Raw genomic sequence first — 19,168 nt, 5'->3', positions numbered from 1 at the left:
TTCCCCAAAAATGAATGAATATAAATGAATAGACATACAGTACTGTGCAAAAGTCTTAGGCCACTAGTATTTTCATCAGCTAAAAAATGGTTTAAAGTCAGTTAAAGTCAGTCTGTTGCTGTAGTGTGTCAGTAGGAAATATCAGTTTACATTTCTAAACATTCATTTTGCCATTAATTGTAATAATCCAGTGAGATTTTTGTTTGGAGCACAGGCTGTTGTCAGACTCCTTGTGCAAACAGAGATCTGATCTCTCCATCATTCAATCGAGTCAGTCTTAAGAAACAGAAAAAACGGAGACAGACTAAATCCAGAAGAACTGTGGCAACATCTCCAAGATGCTTTAAGAGACCTACACCTACAAAGCTACAGTACTGTTAAAATTTTTAGGCACATAAAATGAGGATGCTGTCAAATGAGGATGCTGTCAAAAATAGATTTTCTTTATCAATGAACTTCTATTAACTAAAATAAATCAGCATTTGATGTGACCATCCTTTGCATTTAAAGCAGCTTTTGCCCTGTGTGCACTTCTGCGTAGTTTTTCAGGTAGCTTTGCAGGTAGGTTACTTGAAACATCTTGGAGATGTTGCCACAGTTCTTCTGGATTTAGTCTGTCTCAGTTTTTCTGTTTCTTCATGTCATTCCAGAGACAGACTGGATGATGGTGAGATCAGATCTCTGTGTGGAGCACTGGCTGTTGTCAGACTCCTTGTGCAAACAAAAATCTCACTATTACAATTAATGGCAAACAGAATGTTTGGAAATGTAAACCGATATTTTTTACTGACACTCTACAGCAAAAGATAAAAATAACTTACTTTAAACCATTTTTTAGCTTGTGAAAATACTAGTGGCCTAAAATTTTTTCTTTTCTTTTTATTTTATGTTCTTTCCATTTCAATGTAGTGCTGTTTCTTCTTTGCAGCTAATAATACCCATGTTAGTCTAATGTGTGCATCCGTGCAAAATCTTGCCATGTGTGGAAGGATTTGATAATGAGTGAGCCAGATGCTTTCATTACATAATACAGTTACTGTTGATGTATATAATGACAGCCAGGAGCCCAACCATAATCCCATCTCCTCATCCTCCTAAGTCTGTATATTAGCTTTATGGAAGAATGTTTTATGAACATGTGATGGGAAACAGCCCAGGATCTGGATGCCTGTTTCCATGACAACAAGGAAAGGTTCAGCGACTGGGCAGCATCATGAACATTCAAACACACGCTTTGGCTTCATGACATGCTGTGGATGATGAGAAGAGCAACTCAGCAACTGTTTTTGACATTTTTCCACCAAATCCTTTCTTTGCCCTTGACTGGAAGGTAAGGTGGGAAGGTTACCGTTGTTTTAGCTGTGCTCGTTGTATCTGATTATGTGTGGTGCTTTCATTCTGTGTCAGTAGCTGCTTAATGCAAGCTCATGCTGAACGGCGTGAGGGAGATGGATCTTTATGCGTGTGTATCCATGGCAAAAGCACTTGTCTTGTCCTGCACTCAATGCTTCAGACTAATGAGAGTACTGAACCTGTATGTGTGAAGTCTCAGGATTCTATAGATCTAAACATGGATTTAGGGGGAAGGTGAAGAATAATACATACATCTAAAGCAACAGGACAACAGTCGCTATAATTACCTGCCTTGTTAATGAAGGATAATAAGAGTCTAAAAATACAACTGTAGAAGAAAAGCTTGTTCACAAAAATTAACATTGCATAGTAAGTGTTTATCTCGCTGTTCAACAGCATTCAGTCACCACAACCTATTTCATTTTTATGAAAAAAAAGAGAAAAAACTACTCAACAAACAATACAAACATATAATTTTTTACATTTTTTTCTAAATTTTGATTTTATTTTTTTACTTTAACAATGAAAAAGCCTGTTTTTTCATGGACCATGTACATTTTTAGTGACATAGCATTTAGAATTTTTTTTTATTAAAAAAAGGGAAATTCTAGTCTATTGCTTAAATTTAGAAAAATCTCCCTTTATAAAATGTGATTAAAACTTTTTACTGATTTTTTTAATTTATATTTTTTCTGTTTGGTTTTTATATAAAAAAGAAAAAAAACTTCTCAACAAATAATGTACATTTTTTTCCAATATATATATATATATATATATATATATATATATATATAAAAAATGTAATTTAATTTAAAAGTTAGTTACTTTAACAAGATGTAGAGGACCATGTAGATTTTTTTATAGTGACATTTAGAAAAAAAAAACATTTATACTATATTAAATATTTTTGTAAAACTTGTAAATAAAAAAGAAATTACACAAATTACAAATTAGACATTTAGAAAATTAGAAATGTAGTTACTGTCAGTTTTATTTTATTTTATTTTATTACTTTAACCATGAAAAAGCCTATTTTAGGGCCATGTACATTTTTATATGGACATATTTCTTGTATTTTTTTTTTTTTTAAATAGGAAATTCTTGTCTATTGCTTAAATTTGGAAAAATGTTGTCTGTCTCCTTTTATAAAATGTGATTAAACCTTTCATTGATTTTTTACATTTACTTTATATTTTGTCTATTTAATTTTTATATAAAAAAGAAAAAAAACTTCTCAACCAATAATACAACAAATAATGTTTTTCATTTTTTTCCAAAAAGTATTTTATTTTATTGTATTTTATTTTATTTACTTAGTTACTTTAACAATGTAGATGTAGAGGACCATGTAGATTTTTTATAGTAACATTTTTATAAAAAACTAAAAAAAACATTTATACTATAAAAAAATACTTTTTTTAAAAAAAATTGAAAATTAGCAGTGTAGTTACTGTCAATTTTAATCAATTTGATTCATCCTTGCTAATTAAAATAATTGAAATATAAAAGCACATTTACCTTATTAGGCATATGATTTAAAATACATTTAATAATGTCAACCTTATTAACAGGTGGAGAAATTTAATATTTAATTCAATGTGTTACATGCCATTACTTTCTTTGAAATTATTTGTGAAATTTAGCTATTTAAATTTTTTCTTAATGCAAATTCTACACCAATTTCCCCCCCAAATTTTTCATCTTTCACTGTAATGTGTCCATTGTTTGAGGATTTTTTCCCCCAGAAATGTTAAGTAAACATTTTTAATCATATTTAGTCCTTTTTTTTAATTCTCTTGTATTATTTACTTTTATTTTATGAGATTCACCAACAAGCATCCATCCAATATGTCCAATTACAAACAATTTGATGTTTATGATTCCTGCACTCTTAACCCAATTAATTTCCATTACTTAGTTGCTTGTAACTACTGCATATGCATTTGTTTCTGCACTGTAAAATATTTTACAGTACACTCTTGGAAAGAAAGGCACAATACTGTCAGTAAGGTGGTAAAAGGTACATATAGTACTTTTTGAAAAGGTCTCACCCTAGTGACAGTTTTGTACTTTTTGCTTCTGAGAGTGTAGAGAATATTTACTCTAGAAACTTCCAATATATTTTCCAGGCATGTTAATCATGTCTTTTTCAAGAGAACCACAGATGTCCCCCACTCCAAAAATGTAGTTAGCAGTACATTTTGACAGAGTAAACCCTAATGACCAGTAACCTGTCATGTCAATATTCTGTGTTTGTTGTCTATGGATCTTAATGTGTGCTCTTGCAGATTCGGCACAAAGGCCAAACAACAGGAGTGAAATGCAATCAGCTTCATTGAGCGGCTCATTCGGCCCCAGCCAGACTGGAATAATACCGGACCGGAGACCGACACGGATCTTTCAAATCACTATCCTGAGTCTCTCCCTGCAATAAAGGTTACAAAGAAAAGGTGAGAACAGGATTTAAGGTTAGTTGTTCTAAAGACCATGTATGTCATCATCTATTCGACTCAAAATGGATTTTTATGGGGCTACGGTGAATTCTATTATCTATTTATCACCCTCTTTCTATTCTCCGCACTGCTCTTTAAAGCAGCTGCTGCATTCATCCATCACGTCTTTTATTGATTAAATGTCAGCTGACCCGGCGGAGTATCTTCTTTAGTTATAATTAGACATTATGGCTGTATACTGAAAGCTTATTCTCCCATTGGCAGCTGAAGCCAGGAATGGTGATGTCACCTCTATAGCACCATTCCTGTACCTGACATCAGCTCAGTGCCGTTTGTTTTAATAGAATGTTCAGTTAAATGTTCTGAGAATGTTCCATTTACATTTGATGCAACATTTTATTTCAGTTAATGAAATTAAATTCCATAGCTGGAAGTTCCAAGTTTAATTGGAATGGCAGGAAGAGGAATTAACTGAATTATGATTCTAAAAAATTCAACGTCCACACAACAGCAGTTTACAATAAAACATAAAGAAACATGACCTATTGAATGTTGCCTATTTATTCACTGATATACATTTGAGGTCACAAGTTTACATACACCTTGCAGCATCTGCAAAATGTTATGCTACCAAAATAAGAGGGATCAAACAAAATGTATGTTATTTCTTTTATTTAGCACTCAACCTGAATATATGATATTTAGGCAAAATAAGAAAAATGTACACATCTTCATTCTGTGAAATGTTTTCACCCCCGGCTCTTAATGCATCGTTTTTCTTTCTGGAGCATCAGTGAACGTTTAAACCTTCTGAAATAGTTGTGTATGAATCCCTCAGTTGTCCTCAGTGTGAAAAGATGGATCTCAAAATCATACAGTCATTGTTGGAAAGGGTTCAAATACACAAAAATGCTACAAAAACCAAAGAATATGTGGGACCTGAAAGATTTTTCTTAAGAACAGCGGGCAGTTTAACTGTTAAGGACAAACAAGGGACTCGTGAACAACAACCACTAAACAAAAGCTGTGGATCATTCAGGTAACAACATAGTACTAAGAATCAAGTGTATGTAAACTTTTGAACCGGTCATTTTTATAAATTTGAGTATTATTTTCTCTTGTGGACTATATGTAAACGTCTTTTATGTGAAATATCTTTTTCAGGTCAGCACTAAATAAAAAAAATAACAGGCATTTTGTATGATCCCTCTCATTTTGGTAAAAAAAAAAAAAAAAAACATTTTGCAGATTCTGCAAGGTGTATGTAAACTTTTGACCTCAACTTTGAACACACTACCATTCAAACATTTTATTGATATATTTTTGAAAAAAGTCTCTAATGCTCATCATATATACTGATCTAAATTATTTGATAGAAACAGTAATACTGTGAAATAGTTTTACAATTTAAAATAGCTATTTTCTACTTGCATATATTTTGAAATGTGATTCAAAGCTGAATTTTCAGCATCATTATTCTAGTCTTCAGTGTCACATGATCCTTCAGAAATTACTCTAATATGCTGATTCACTGCTCAAATTTATTTATTTACATATTTTTTTGGAAATTTTGATGAATATGAAGTTCAAAAGAACAGCATTTATTTGAAATATAAAACTACTGCAACATTATAAATGTCTTTACTGTCATTTTTGATCAATTTAATGCGTCCTTGTTAAGAATTCAGAAAATATTTCTGACCCCAAACATTTGAAAGTTAGTGTAGAATACATTTTAACACCTGATTAGACATGTTTATCTAAAATGATTTAAAGTTAAATATTGTTAACACAATTAGTTGTGTAATTAGGAGAAAACATCTGGTAGAGTTTCTTTCTCTCAAGCGTTAATAACATAATTGATGCATACAGTATGTTTTCATTAAAATGAATAAAAGCAATGTTCTGTGTTTCTAAACCATTTCTTCTGTGGAGCAAAGATTATTTGAAAGGCAATGAGGTCAAAACAACTCTTGAATCCACTGACAGAAGATAGAAAGTTATGAAATGACATGAATGAAACTATGAGTGAATGTGTTATTATGGATGAGTGCTGGTGCTTCATCCTTGACACACATGATCTTTATGGTGCTTCATGTAATTCATCATTCAAGCATTCTTCACTAAACTTGATTCCTCTTGACTTCAGTAAAGCCAGCTGAGTCACCGGATCCTGAGGATTATTCGGCAGTGCCGTCATATTCAGCGAACCTCAGTGATTCACTTACATCCCATCAGCCCAATCCGTCCTGCGGGTTTCACCCATTCACTGACGCTGCAGCCCTTCAACCCACATCACTGCTCATAAAACATCACAGCAGGTAAGAAGGGAAACCCTGCATCATCTGGACCAGGAATAGAAGCGTAAATGGACGGAAAATGGGTTGTGTTACATCAGAAGGACATCACAAGATGATGTAATTCTTTCCCTTTTTTCTCTGAATGTTTAAATCCATGGGATATAAGAGCTCCGTAGAGTCCATGGTTGATGGATGATGCCTGGTTCGTCAACAATGCTCATATGCTCAAGTGTTTAGTAACCTTTTAATGCATTTGTAAGATATTTAACTTTTTTTATTCTGTTTTTCTCACAGGAGACTGGTAGCAATGGATTTGAGGACTGATATAGATCAAACACATGGGGCTGAAACAGGAAGTTCTGCCGCCACACTGAGAGAAAACAAATAAACGTCATATTTCACATTTACCTGTATTTGTTGATTTGTTGTTTCAGAGTGAATTATTCATTGCTGTTTAAAAATGCATGTTTGTATTTGTATACAAAGTATGATTATAGAAATTAGTTCAACAATGGCATTTATTCAGCATTGGAAAGATACACAATGCTGAAAATTAATGGTCTGTCAACTATTTTTGGTTAAAGACGTTCAGCTTTGCCAGAGAAATCATTATCGTACGTTATCATAATGTGATGAATTTCTTATGCTCCTCAATTTTAAGTACCTTGGATAAAAGCATCTGCTGAATGCATGAATATATATGTAAGTCTGTTATGTAATTAATCTGGTAATGACAACAGCTGAACCAAAACAGAGATGATTTATAATTTATATGGAACTCTTTTCACTCAGTTCATTTATTTACTGAAGGTACAATACCTACAGCATAGTACATAAATATTATTAGCTTTGATAAATAAAAACCTTCACCAGAGTAAACATATGGTCCGCTTAATATTATGTATTAGTCATATTTAATTACATATTCTATATGTCACTAGAATTATTTAGCATCAAAAACAAAAATGTCACAGTATCAGACATTTTCTTAAAGGGACAGTGCAGGTGTAGTGGACAGATGTAGTCACCATTCACTGTATGGAAAAGAGCAGCATGGATGTTCATCTAGAAAACTCCTTTTGTGATATGAAGGTGAGTAAATAAGGACAAAATATTATTATTATTTTTTTTCTTTTTTAAATTTGACTAAGAAAACATTCCCACTAAAAGCAAAATTATAACATTATGAAATTATATAAAACAGTTTTCCTCCTGACTAATTGGCTGGCACAGCTGTTGAGATAAGGATTCAAATATGAAACAGACCATGTTTGCAAGTGATTAAAGAAATCCTTCTTTAACCATCCTTCAAATTGCTGCCATTTAAAAACCACACATGCAGTATTTATTAGCCTTCTAGCAATCACTAGAAAATCTTTTCACGACCTAAAAGCCTCATTTAGGTCTTCATGTTCATGATCTTTCTTAATGCAACTTATTATCCACCTTATTTTATAACGCAAAAGTAAGCTTTTTTTGTGAATGACAGACTTCCGATTTATTAGCTGCTAGGCAAATAACTAGAAAAAAACAGCAAAACTATTTGCATTACAAACCAGTATGTTTATAGTTATGAGAATACATGAAATAATATGCTAATAAATACAAAATTGTATTATCATGCAGCCTAAGGACCGGTTTTGTACAGTTAAAAATAAATAGCAGCTAAGAGACCGGAAGTCGCGCACATTCAGGTTAAAAATAGCCGAAATGCTCTTACGTTAAAAATGCAGGTGGATAAATTAACATATTTTAAACATCCATGGAAATATTACATATGTTTGGGGTCTCTGAAACATACAGATGCAAACTCATTTACCAGCTGTTTGCTTTCACTTCTTTTACTGAATTTTCTGCAGTGTTTTGCTAGGCTCAAACAGATTCAAAACTGAAACGACTCTGTTGGTGACTAGTCAGATTTCTGTCTGAGCAACTTAAAACTGACATTTAATATATTTGGAAACAACGTCTAAAAGCAAAACCTTGTTTCTTTTTCTTTTCCTGACATGTCTGATTATACTGTTTGTAGAAAATGGTTGGTTCTTAATAAAAATAATGTAAAAATCCGCAAAGTGCACGCCTATGTGAATAAGACTAAAAGAGAAGAATACTGTGCGTCTTCTGGATTTTGTAACTAGGTCAGACGAACATATTTAAAGAAAATGGAAATAACTTCGGTTGATTTTAAAACATAAACTGTTATTATTCCCTCACATACCGCACTGGAGTCTCCGAGAACCCAAACAGAGAATTTACAATAGGTAATAAAGAGCGTTCACCAATAGATTCGCATGCAAAGCATGCATACGATGGTTAATAGAGTGTTTACTGACACGAGCTCCCTAAGAGCAGGGTTGCAAGCATACAATTTGCGCAAACGCAGGCGAGGAGCAGCATAGTGTGGTGGTGATGCTCGCTGCATGCCGCATGTCTTGCGTCGCATAGCGCACACACACAGACGGAAGCGGGCTCGTGTCAGCTGGAATCACCTTTACACATTATTTGGCGTTCAGTAAACGCGACGAATCCGAGGAATTTGGGTTCGATACACGCCAAAGCGGACGGCTTGCGAGCACCAGCGCATTTCCATCAGCCTCTAACGCGTTACTTGAAGGTAAGAGGCGATGCATGCGTGCATATGCAGCTGTGAGACATTTATGCGCGTTTCTTTTTTGCCATTTAATGCAGAGAAACGATCTAACAGGCGCCTGTGGTGAATGGGTGATCGTGTGAATGAATGAATGCATGCACGAGTGACTAAAGGAAAACGTTTACTCGCATGCATTATCAGTACGTGGCCTGATTTGAGCACTTTGCGCAGGTTGAGGGTGTAGTAGGCTTTAATTAAAACTGTGAGTGTATTTGATGCGTTTGACAGACACTGACACAATTGCAACAAAAGCTCACTGGTTGCTTGCTACTCCCCGTTTGCTCACAGACAAACCTTTGGTGTTGTGTAATGAATTTGAGAGATGCACTGATGCTCTCAGCCTCACTTGAGAGATTTTTGATGTGATTTGAGCGCAGTGCAATGCACTGGCAAAAGGGACTGCGTCTTTTCTCTGCGGGCTCCGTCGGAATGGACTAAATTTACACTGCTGCATCACTAAAACACGTTAAAATGCTCGTTTGGGATGTTACGTCTCAGTAGGGTCGGTTATATGTATATGCAAATCTATTCTACCCATATTCAGTCACGTCAAAAGCCTCGTGATGTATAAATGGCATCTAAAGCAAATGCACAGATGGTGATGGTGAGATCTTCGTCATTAAGTCCAGTAATTCCTCCGTTTGAGATCACGGATCGTTATTCTGCATTGCTTCCCAGTGGTTTCCCTTCTCAAGGTCATTCGTTCAGCCATTGGTGCTTGAAAAAGCCTCAGTGCTATTACATAAGAGTGACGATTGGGTCGTGGGTAATAATTCTGACTGTCTTTAATTAAAGCCGCATTCTTATCAAATGTGTTTTTCAAGCTCGCATTTGATGCAGGAGAGGCTGCGAACACAGACAGACGCTCCACATGGAAATAAAAAAGCTCCTCTCCAACCCCTCCCCGTTTGTAGCCTATTTTACCTGATGCCCATTTACACATAAACTCTTGTGACTTTGATCTATTTAGAGAAGCACAACACAGGCAGGCTGCTTGCGACCAGATGATCACACTTGACAACATTGTGTTCAGAATTTTATAACCAGCACTTTGTGTGCATTGAGTCGTGAAGCTAGTTGTAAATATACACGTGCATTTATATTTTAAAGAATTTAATATGCATGACATCATGTTGCATCGTTTTTCATGTATCTACCTTATAGTTGCAAATAATTGACTGGTGCAGTAGTTTCAATTTCATATTTTAAAGTAAACAAATGTCAACCTGCAGTTGCAAGAAAGCTCTTAAGTTGAGAAAAGCCTATCTGACAATGCACTTTTCATTATAACTAAGGATGTTTGTTTTTGGTCCTCGCCTTAATGACTAGTAAAATAAGTTATCATTTTTATTTCATTTAATTTGTCAAGATTAAGTGGTCGTTGCCAAGATATTGGACATATAGAGTCATTTCTAAAATCTTCAGACAGCCTTGTCTTTCTAACAATTTTAGTTAAAATAAATATTTAGTGTACGACCAGTCAAAAGATTTTTCATGTTTTTTAAAGAAGACTGTTCTGCTCACCAAGCCTGCATTTATTTGATCCAAAGTACAACAAAAACAGAAACATTTTTTGAAATATTTTACTATTTAATATAACTGTTTTCTATTTGAATATATTTTAAAATATAATTTATTTCTGTGATTTCAAAGCTGTATTTTTAGCATCATTACTTCAGTCACATGATCCTTCAGAAATCATTTCAATATTCTAATTTGGTGCTCAAAAACAGCTGAGTAGATTTTTTTTTCAGGTTTCTTTGATGAACAGAAAGTTCAGATAAACAGCATTTGTTTGAAATAGAAATCTTCTGTAACATAAATGTCTTCATCATCACTTTTGATCAATTTAAAGCATCCTTGCTAAATAAAAGTATTAATTTCTATAACGTGACACTGAAGACTGAAGTAATGCTGCTGAAAGTTTAGCTTTGATCACAGGAATAAATTACATTTTAAAATATATTCAAATAGAAAACAGTTATTTTAAATAGTAAAAATATGTAAAAATTTTACTGCTTTTAAAATTTTTGCTGTACTTTGGATCAAATAAATGCAGGCTTGGTGAGCAGAAGAGAATTATTTAAAAACCTTAAAAATCTTACTGTTCAAAAACCTTTGACTAGGAGTGTAAGTGCTAATTCAGCAAATTTATGTAGTCTGAAAAAAATTGTGTAGAAACAATTATCATTCAAAAACTGCTAGTCAATTTCACAGATTATTACAAATTAACACAAGTAAACATTAAATGAAATGTGAAATTTCAAAACTGAAAAGTTTAAATAGTGTTTTCTTTATTTACAGTGTACTTACTATTTGCTATTATTGAATTGTATTACTAATAAGCTGTTTTTAATGGTTGATGCTGATATAGATGACCAAAATGTGCTTTTGAAATGTGTGATCAACCACTAATTAGAAAAACATTATTTCATGACAGTTTATTTTGTGATCAATTCCTATAGATGGATTAAAATTCAACTCAGATTTTCATTTCAGGAGCAGAGCGGCTGTCAGAAAATAATTGTAAAGATGACAGCTGCATCTCTCATTAGAGCATCACTACAACTACACTGGAGAACTTTCTAACACCATATTAGTTATTTATTTTTCCATATAACCATATTATTTCTTTCTTTCTAATGCAGTAATCATGGGAAAACAGAACAGCAAACTGACCCCCGAGGTGATGGAGGACCTTGTGAAGAACACAGAGTTTAATGAACATGAGCTCAAGCAATGGTACAAGGGCTTCCTGAAAGACTGTCCTAGCGGTCGACTAAACCTGGAGGAGTTCCAGCAGCTCTATGTTAAGGTGAGAGACCATGGGCTTTTAGTCAAGTCAAACATCACTATTACTAGAGCTCATACTTGGGGCTTTAATAGGTTTTAAAGGGAGAGTTCACCCAAAAATGGAAACTGTCATGCTGTTTTAAACCTGTTTGACTTTCTTCTGTTGAACAAAAAAGATATCTTATATTGTTTTCTATATATTATGGGCTGCAATTTTTGCTTTTTGTGTTTTGCAGAAGACAGAAAGTCAAACAGGTGTAAAATGACATGAGGTTGAGCAAATTATGGCATTTTCGGATGAACTATAATGTGTCATGTTGAGATGTGTCAGTCCTTTAGTAGATTTTTTTTTCTCACCATTTTGACTGGGGCCTGTAAAAAAACAAACAAACAAAAAAAAAAAACCTGGCAACTATCCAGAACACCCTTGCAACCGCAGAGCAACACCATGGCAAGCAGAAAATATGAAATATTAAAATTCTACTTTCTACTTTGAATGTAACCATTCAACCATGCAAAGTGTGAAAAAAAAATAAATTCAATAAAAAGGTTAGGAAATAGGATGAGAGCTAAAAAAAATTGGCAACCCTTTATAACACCCTAGCAATTGCGTGGCAACACTTTAGCAACCAGCAAATTTGAAATAATTTGAACTTTTCCTTTAAGCATTACTGAAATAAACCATGCAAGTTTTGAAAAAATACAGATCAAGGTCAGGAAAATTGGGGACTGTAAAAAATGAAAATAAACACAGCAACAAAAAAGGCAAGCATTCTACTTTAAAGGAGAAATCCACTTCCAGAAAAACAATTCACAAATAATTTACGCACCCCCTTGTCATCCAAGATGTTCATGTCTTTCTGTCTTCAGTCGTGAAGTAATCATGGTTTTTGAGGAAAGAATTTCAGGATTTTTCTCCATATAACGGACTTCATTGGTGCCCCGATTTTGAACTGAAAATGTACTTTAAATGCGGCTTCTAAATGATCCCAGCCGAGGAATAAGGGTCTTACCTCGAAACGATCGGTCATTTTTTATGGAAAATAAAAATTTGTATACTTTTTAAGCACAAAAGCTTGTGTAGCACAGGCTCTGGGATGCACGTTCAACGTACTATTGAATCACATCGAAAAGTCATGCGAAGCGTAGGCGGAACCACAGACCCAGTGTTTACAAAGCGAAGTCTAAGAAAGAGCAAGTAAGTCAAACGCTGTTTACAAACAAAAAGGTACAACGATGTTGGACGATTCTGAAGTTGTAGGAGAAAATAAGATGGAGTTTTCCGCCATACTCTACCTTTTTGAGCCGGAGTACACAGACGATGAACTTAGACGTGATTCGTAGTAGTGATGGGAAGTTCGGATCATTTTACCGACTCGGACCTTTGAGTCTCGTTCAGCAAAATGAACGAATCTTTTTTGAATGAACGACCCTTCTTCCTCAGCTGGGATCATTTAGAGCCTTTTGAAGCCGCATTTAAACTGCATTTTGGAAGTTCAAAATCGGGGCACCAATGAAGTCCATTATATGCAGAAAAATCCTGAACTGTTTTCCTCAAAAACCATAATTTCTTTATGACTGAAGACAGAAAGACATGAACATCTTGGATGACAAGGGGGTGAGAAAATTATTTGTAAATTGTTGTTCTGGAAGTGGACTTCTCCTTTAAGCATTATTGAAAATAAGCATGCAGGTTTTGAAAAAAAAATAAAAGGTCAGGAAAAAGGAGAAGAGGGTGAAAAAACTTGGGCCTAAAGAAAACATGGCAATGATTCAGAACACCCCAGCAAGCAATATAATTTTTGTATTGAAAATAACCAAGTTTTGACAAATTGTAGATGTTTTTAATAAAAAGGTGAAAAGGAGAAGAGAGAATTAAATAAAGAAAGTGAGTGTCATAGTATGTTTAACATGGGACAGTAGGGTTACACATTTTACTGGAGTGGAGCACAAACTACAGTCAAAGCGGTCGTCTGTGAAATTTTATTCATGGAATGACTGTGACGCTGTGAGATGTGAGGACCTCAGTGAAAACACACTGTTAGATGTACTTGTACCCACTGCGCGGTGCCCACTTATTTTTTAATGAATTGCCGAAGAATGAACCTGAAGCAAAGAACAGAACCTGCTGTGGCTGCTGTAGAAAATCCAGACATGAAAATCAATAAGCATTCATAAATCCCTCTTAAAGGAACAGTTCACTCGAAAATGAAAACGCCGTCATTAATTACTAACATTTGTGTCAATCCAGAGCTGTATGTGGGCAGACGATAGAATAGATAGAAGTTATTACATCTACTAAGGTCCAAAAAATAAAGAAAAGCACGTAGTTGAACAGCATGTGAGTATACCAAGTCATTCAAAGCTGCATGTGAGCTTTGTGACTGAAATGCCAGTTGATATTCACTAACAATCTTGGACTGCAGCTATTTTTGGTGAATAATAAAACTAGGTTTGAGACCTTTGCGCAACCAAATCTGTTATACGACTTCAGAATACTTGGACAATAGTGCTCAGGTTTGTTTTTTAAAACTGGACAGCCAAGGTCACTAAAATATGAAATGAAATAACTGCTTGAAGATTTTTCGGAATCAGATTTTCTCTTTACGTTCCACAGAAAATCAAACAAAGCTATTTCTAATAGTTTGTCCAGATTCACAAGCTTGGGCTTTAAACTTAAATACAGTCTCAGTTTGAGACCTTCATTATTATTTAAAACATTACAATGGCAAACCAATCAACAGACTGAAATCTTGTTTTTTTTCCCCTTGCAGTTCTTCCCTTACGGTGACGCGTCGAAGTTTGCGCAGCATGCGTTCAGGACCTTTGATAAGAATGGAGACGGCACTATTGACTTCAGAGAGTTCATCTGCGCCCTGTCCATCACGTCACGGGGAAGCTTTGAGCAGAAGCTCAACTGGGCTTTCAACATGTATGACCTGGATGGAGACGGCAAGATCACTCGAGTGGAGATGTTGGAGATTATAGAGGTAAAGAAAATCTGTTTATTTGCATGAAACGAACACTAGTGGATGAACCCGTGTTTATATGAGCACTTTCCATAAATAGGGTACAAAACAAAGCTTGAATGTTTGAAAAAAGGAGGTCAAATTAAATATTATAGCAACTAATTTATTTATTTGTTTTGAGGTTTGTAATATCTGCAACCAATATTTTGGACATCTAAATGGACACGTTGTGATTTTGATATTTAAGCAATATAAAATTGTATAAAATAAAGGATATTAAAATAAAATAAAACAAATAAATTAAAATAAGTAAAAAGGTTAAAGATTCATCTTAAATGAGTGTTTTTATGTAAAAAAAAAAAAAAAAAAAAAAAAAGTTTTTAATATATAAAATAATAAATAAATAATATGTACAAGTAATAAAAACAGAATGAGTAACAAGGTTGGATAATTATTATAATTTTATTTTATTATGTTAAATTAGTATGCTTTAATTCCAATAAATTAAAAGAAAACTATTTGTATGACTATATCTAATAGCTCTCACAGCTCTCAACAAAATAAAGAGCCTCTAATGCTTTAAATAAAATAAGTGATTTGGTTGCAAGTTTGCAACCAAAATTTAGGACATGTCAGAACAGAGACTGTGTAATTTTGATATTTGTGAAATAAATATTAAATAAAATGAATACAAGTAATAAAAACATGTCAGAATGACAAAAAGATTCATTAACAGAAGCTCTGTGATTTTCATATTTGAGCAATAAATATGAAATAATATATAAATACAATAAATCAAAACAAGTCAGAATGAGCAACAAGGTTGAAGATTCATCTTGATCATCTTAATTTAGTGCTTTTATTTCCAAAAGATTGTAGAAAATCTGTTTAAATTAATAAATAAATTATATATAGAATTAATAAAACATGTCAGAATGAGTAAGAAGGTTCGTTATCATTTTCTTTTGTTATGATAAATTATTATGCTTTCATTTTATTCAATTCAAGAAAATTATTTGCATCTAATAGTTCTCGTTACAAAATAATCTAATGCTTTAAAAGTGAAGCTAATTTATTTATTTTTAGTTATTTTAAATAAACTGCAATTTTTGGAAACGTGATTTTGATATTTTAGCAATAAAAATGCAGAAATAAATAAATATAAATTAAAACGTCGGAATGAGCAACAAGGTTGAAGATGCATCCTAAAATACTGCTTTTATTTTCAATAAATTGAAAACTATTTGCATGATCATACCAAATAGTTCTCATAACAAAATAGAATGCTGTTTTTTTTTTTATTATTATTTTTTTTATGAAGGTTTTTGCAGCAAAAAAACTTAGGATATGTCAGAAAAGAATTTTAATATTTGAGAAATATTTTAAGAGTGAGGCCAATTTATTTTCTACTCATTTTGTTTTTTACAATTTTATTTTTTATTTTAGCACATTGTCCAAACAGATACACGGTAATTTTGATATTTGAGCAATAAATATGAAATAATAAATAAATACAATTACTTAAAACATGTCAGAAAGCGTAATTAGATTTGAAGTTCATCCTTAATTAATGTGTTTATTTCCAAAATATAAGAGAATTTATTTAATCATCTAATAGTTCTCATAACAGAAAAGGCTGCTAATATTTTAAGGGTGAAGCCGATTTATTCTTTATTCATTTTGTTTATTACTATTTTATTTTATTATTTATTTTAGGAGATGTCCAAACAGAGACACTGTAATTTTGAGCAATAAATATGAAATACTAAATAAATACAGTTAATAAAAACATGTCAGACTGAGTAACTATGTTGAAGGTTCATCCTTAATTAATGTGTTTATTTCCAAAAAATGGGAGAATTTATTTAATAATATCTAATAATTTTCATTAGCAGAAAAGCCTACTAATATTTTAAGGGTGAAGCCGATTTATTTTCTACTCATTTTAGCACACGTCCAAACAGAGACCCTGTAATTTTGATATTTGAGCAATAAATATTAAATACTAAATAAATACAATTAATAAAAACATGTCAGAATGAGTAACTTTGTTGGGGTTTCATCCTTAATTAATGTGTTTATTTCCCAAAAAAAATGGGAGAATTTATTTAGTAATATCTAATAATTCTCATTACCAGAAAAGCCTAATATTTTAAGGATGAAGCTGATTTATTTTCTGTTCATTTTGTTTATTACAACTTTATTTTACTACTTATTTTAACACGTCCAAACAAAGACACTGTAATTTTGATATTTGAGCAATAAATAATAAATAATAAATACAATTAATAAAAAAAAAAACATGTCAGAATGAGTAACCAGGTTGGAGGTTTAGCCTTAATTAATTGTGTTTATTTCCCAAAAAAATGGGAGAATTTAATCATGCCTAATAGCGCTTATAACAGAAAAGGCTACCAATGCTTTAAAGGTGAAGCCGATTAATTTTCTATTTATTTTATTTATTACTATTTTATTTTATTATTTATTTTAGTACATGTCCAAACAGAGACACTGTAATTTTTTAGATTTGAGCAAAAAATATGAAACAATAAATAAATACAATAATGAGTAACAAGGTTGCAGATTCATCCTTAATTGATTATTTTAGTTTCATCATTTCTAATTCACTAATTGTTTAAAGGTGAGGTGTGTGACGTCCGCACCACTAGCGGCATCAGAATTGCGATCCTTATGTTTGAGTGACTCAACGGGGCTGGACGTCATTTGCTCGGTGATGCTAGTGGCGCAGAAATCACACACTTCAACTTCATTTAAAATTAACATGTATGATATTTATGGAAAGTGCCAATGGCAAAACAGCAAAAAAAAAAAAAAAATCAGAAGGCCATTTAAGTGCAAACACTTGGCCATCTTAACGCCTCCTCGTCGTGTCATTAAAGCCGAGTCTCTTCTTTTTCCCGTTTGTGTGAAGGCTATTTATAAAATGGTGGGCACGGTGATAATGATGAAGATGAACGAGGACGGCCTGACACCAGAGCAGAGAGTGGATCGGATCTTCAGCAAGATGGATAAAAACAACGACGACCAGATCACACTAGACGAGTTCAAAGAAGCCGCCAAGAGCGACCCGTCCATCGTACTGCTCTTGCAGTGCGACATGCAGAAGTGAGGCTGCGCATGCGAGCATGCTCCGGACTGAACGAGTTATCCGTTTCCACTCTCATTTCCACAAGAGTAACATGTTTGGACTACTTTTAAATGAACTTTCTTCTTGTGATCGAAACAACTAGTATGCATGAGAATGTTAACTGCTAAAGAGTTTAGAGTATATCCGTTTAATTTCCAACATGCAACAACGTGAGACGTGTAAATCAAACGAGTCCAGTTGTTTTCACGCATCCGCATCGTCAGTGAAGTGCTCCGCCGTATTTCATTTCTAGCTGCAATACTTCCGAACACACGCACTACGTTTACTGCTCTACTTCACGCGGTCGTTTGGGAACCGAAACGCGTCACGCTAAATGTTACGAAGAAATCAGTCTGTCGAAACTTCAATACTCGAAATACTCGAGGAGGGCCGAGAGGCTTATGCAGCCCTCCTTCCAAACGTGCTTGTACTTGAGAATATAAATGTAAGTTATTTGCATGCATGTCCTAAGTGTAAAAACCTACTCTCTCTCTTCATTTCGGCAACCTTGACGAATAATACAAGGGAGGCCTTATATAAATGATAGTATCAATAACAATACTAATGTGTGAGATTTACATTTGTTGCTCATCTATCCATTAGATGTCCTCCCTCGGGTGCATGTTTCCTCTTAAAGACGTACGATGTGTGTGGTAAACGCTTTCTGTAAGGCACATGTTCCAGCCGTTCCAGTCATTATTTGCATCTGCCATTGTTTTCGCCATATTTGCACTGACACGAGGACCTGATAACCTGTATAACCAGTCTAAATCCAATGCTTCTTCCTCTTAATGTTAAACGACCACCGCTGACATCGTTCTTGTTGGGTTACACTCTTTCCTTTTGTTTACATTGCGCGGTATCATCGTCACATGCATGAATGGTTGCCTGTGAATTCGTTTTAGTAATAATACAGAAAGGGCAATATAACATTTTAAGCGACTTTTTCCCTGGAGGGCATTTAGCAATGGATCCGCTTCCCCTGGTATCACGACAAGACCTTATCCTAAGTGGGTTCGGTACACGTTTACTCTTAGCGTGCTGCATTTTTATTCAACCGTTTTTTGTAAAACAGTATTTCTACTCCAATACCCATGGTTTTTAGCTGCACCCCTCAGAAGCAACTTTTCAATTACTTCCAGTACCCTTGTTATTTTATTCTCAACATTTTGTATCCTCCGTATGTTATGTTCTCCTGAGACTTTACAAATACGCCATCGCAGATCTCGCATCCTGTGAGTCCCTTTGGAGGAAAATAGGCACAACTTTGTAAAATGCAACTGCCCAATGAATAGTGTATATGTTTGCCCTGTAAATATTTGTACCTAATGCGGTAAAGCCAAATTGAAGCAGTCATTTAATTGTGTAATATGAGGTTTGTGTTTTATTTGTGGCATGTCTTCAACTCGGTATGTAACAGTTGCACTGACGACATTGTGATTAAAATCAATAAACTATCTATGGGTTGTTTTCAGAAGGCAGGTGCTTGGTCATGTGTGAGC

At 33.8% G+C, this 19,168-nt stretch overlaps 1 protein-coding gene and 1 long non-coding RNA gene across 4 annotated transcripts; both read left to right on the top strand.

The window, feature by feature from the left end:
* Positions 1-1,186: 1,186 nt before the first annotated feature.
* LOC127179393 (uncharacterized) lies at positions 1,187-6,491 on the top strand. Of its 3 annotated transcripts, none has more exons than XR_007829520.1 (4): positions 1,187-1,330; positions 3,642-3,803; positions 5,956-6,127; positions 6,401-6,491. It is a non-coding gene; the product is annotated as an uncharacterized LOC127179393 (long non-coding RNA). The 3 variants fall into 3 exon arrangements; XR_007829521.1 differs by having other exon boundaries at positions 5,956-6,223; XR_007829519.1 differs by having other exon boundaries at positions 5,956-6,491.
* Positions 6,492-8,456: 1,965 nt separating this feature from the next.
* vsnl1b (visinin-like 1b) lies at positions 8,457-19,143 on the top strand. The gene is made up of 4 exons (XM_051133310.1): positions 8,457-8,720; positions 11,405-11,571; positions 14,324-14,539; positions 17,451-19,143. Exons 2-4 carry the CDS (start codon positions 11,410-11,412, stop codon positions 17,646-17,648), a joined length of 576 nt encoding a protein of 191 aa, XP_050989267.1. The 5' UTR covers positions 8,457-8,720; positions 11,405-11,409; the 3' UTR covers positions 17,649-19,143.
* The last annotated feature ends 25 nt before the right edge of the window (positions 19,144-19,168 follow it).

Source organism: Labeo rohita, chromosome 17 (genome assembly GCF_022985175.1).
Source record: "Labeo rohita strain BAU-BD-2019 chromosome 17, IGBB_LRoh.1.0, whole genome shotgun sequence".
NCBI lineage: Eukaryota > Metazoa > Chordata > Actinopteri > Cypriniformes > Cyprinidae > Labeo > Labeo rohita.
Note: the sequence above shows the minus strand (reverse complement) of the source record. Positions and strands in the feature narration are given on the sequence as shown.

Excerpts from the sequence above, each read along its gene's own strand:
- vsnl1b (XM_051133310.1), top strand. The coding sequence starts at position 11,410 with ATGGGAAAACAGAACAGCAAACTGACCCCCGAGGTGATGGAGGACCTT. Across the intron at positions 11,572-14,323 it reads TCCAGCAGCTCTATGTTAAG|TTCTTCCCTTACGGTGACGC; the intron begins GTGAGAGACCAT and ends TTCCCCTTGCAG. Across the intron at positions 14,540-17,450 it reads AGATGTTGGAGATTATAGAG|GCTATTTATAAAATGGTGGG; the intron begins GTAAAGAAAATC and ends GTTTGTGTGAAG.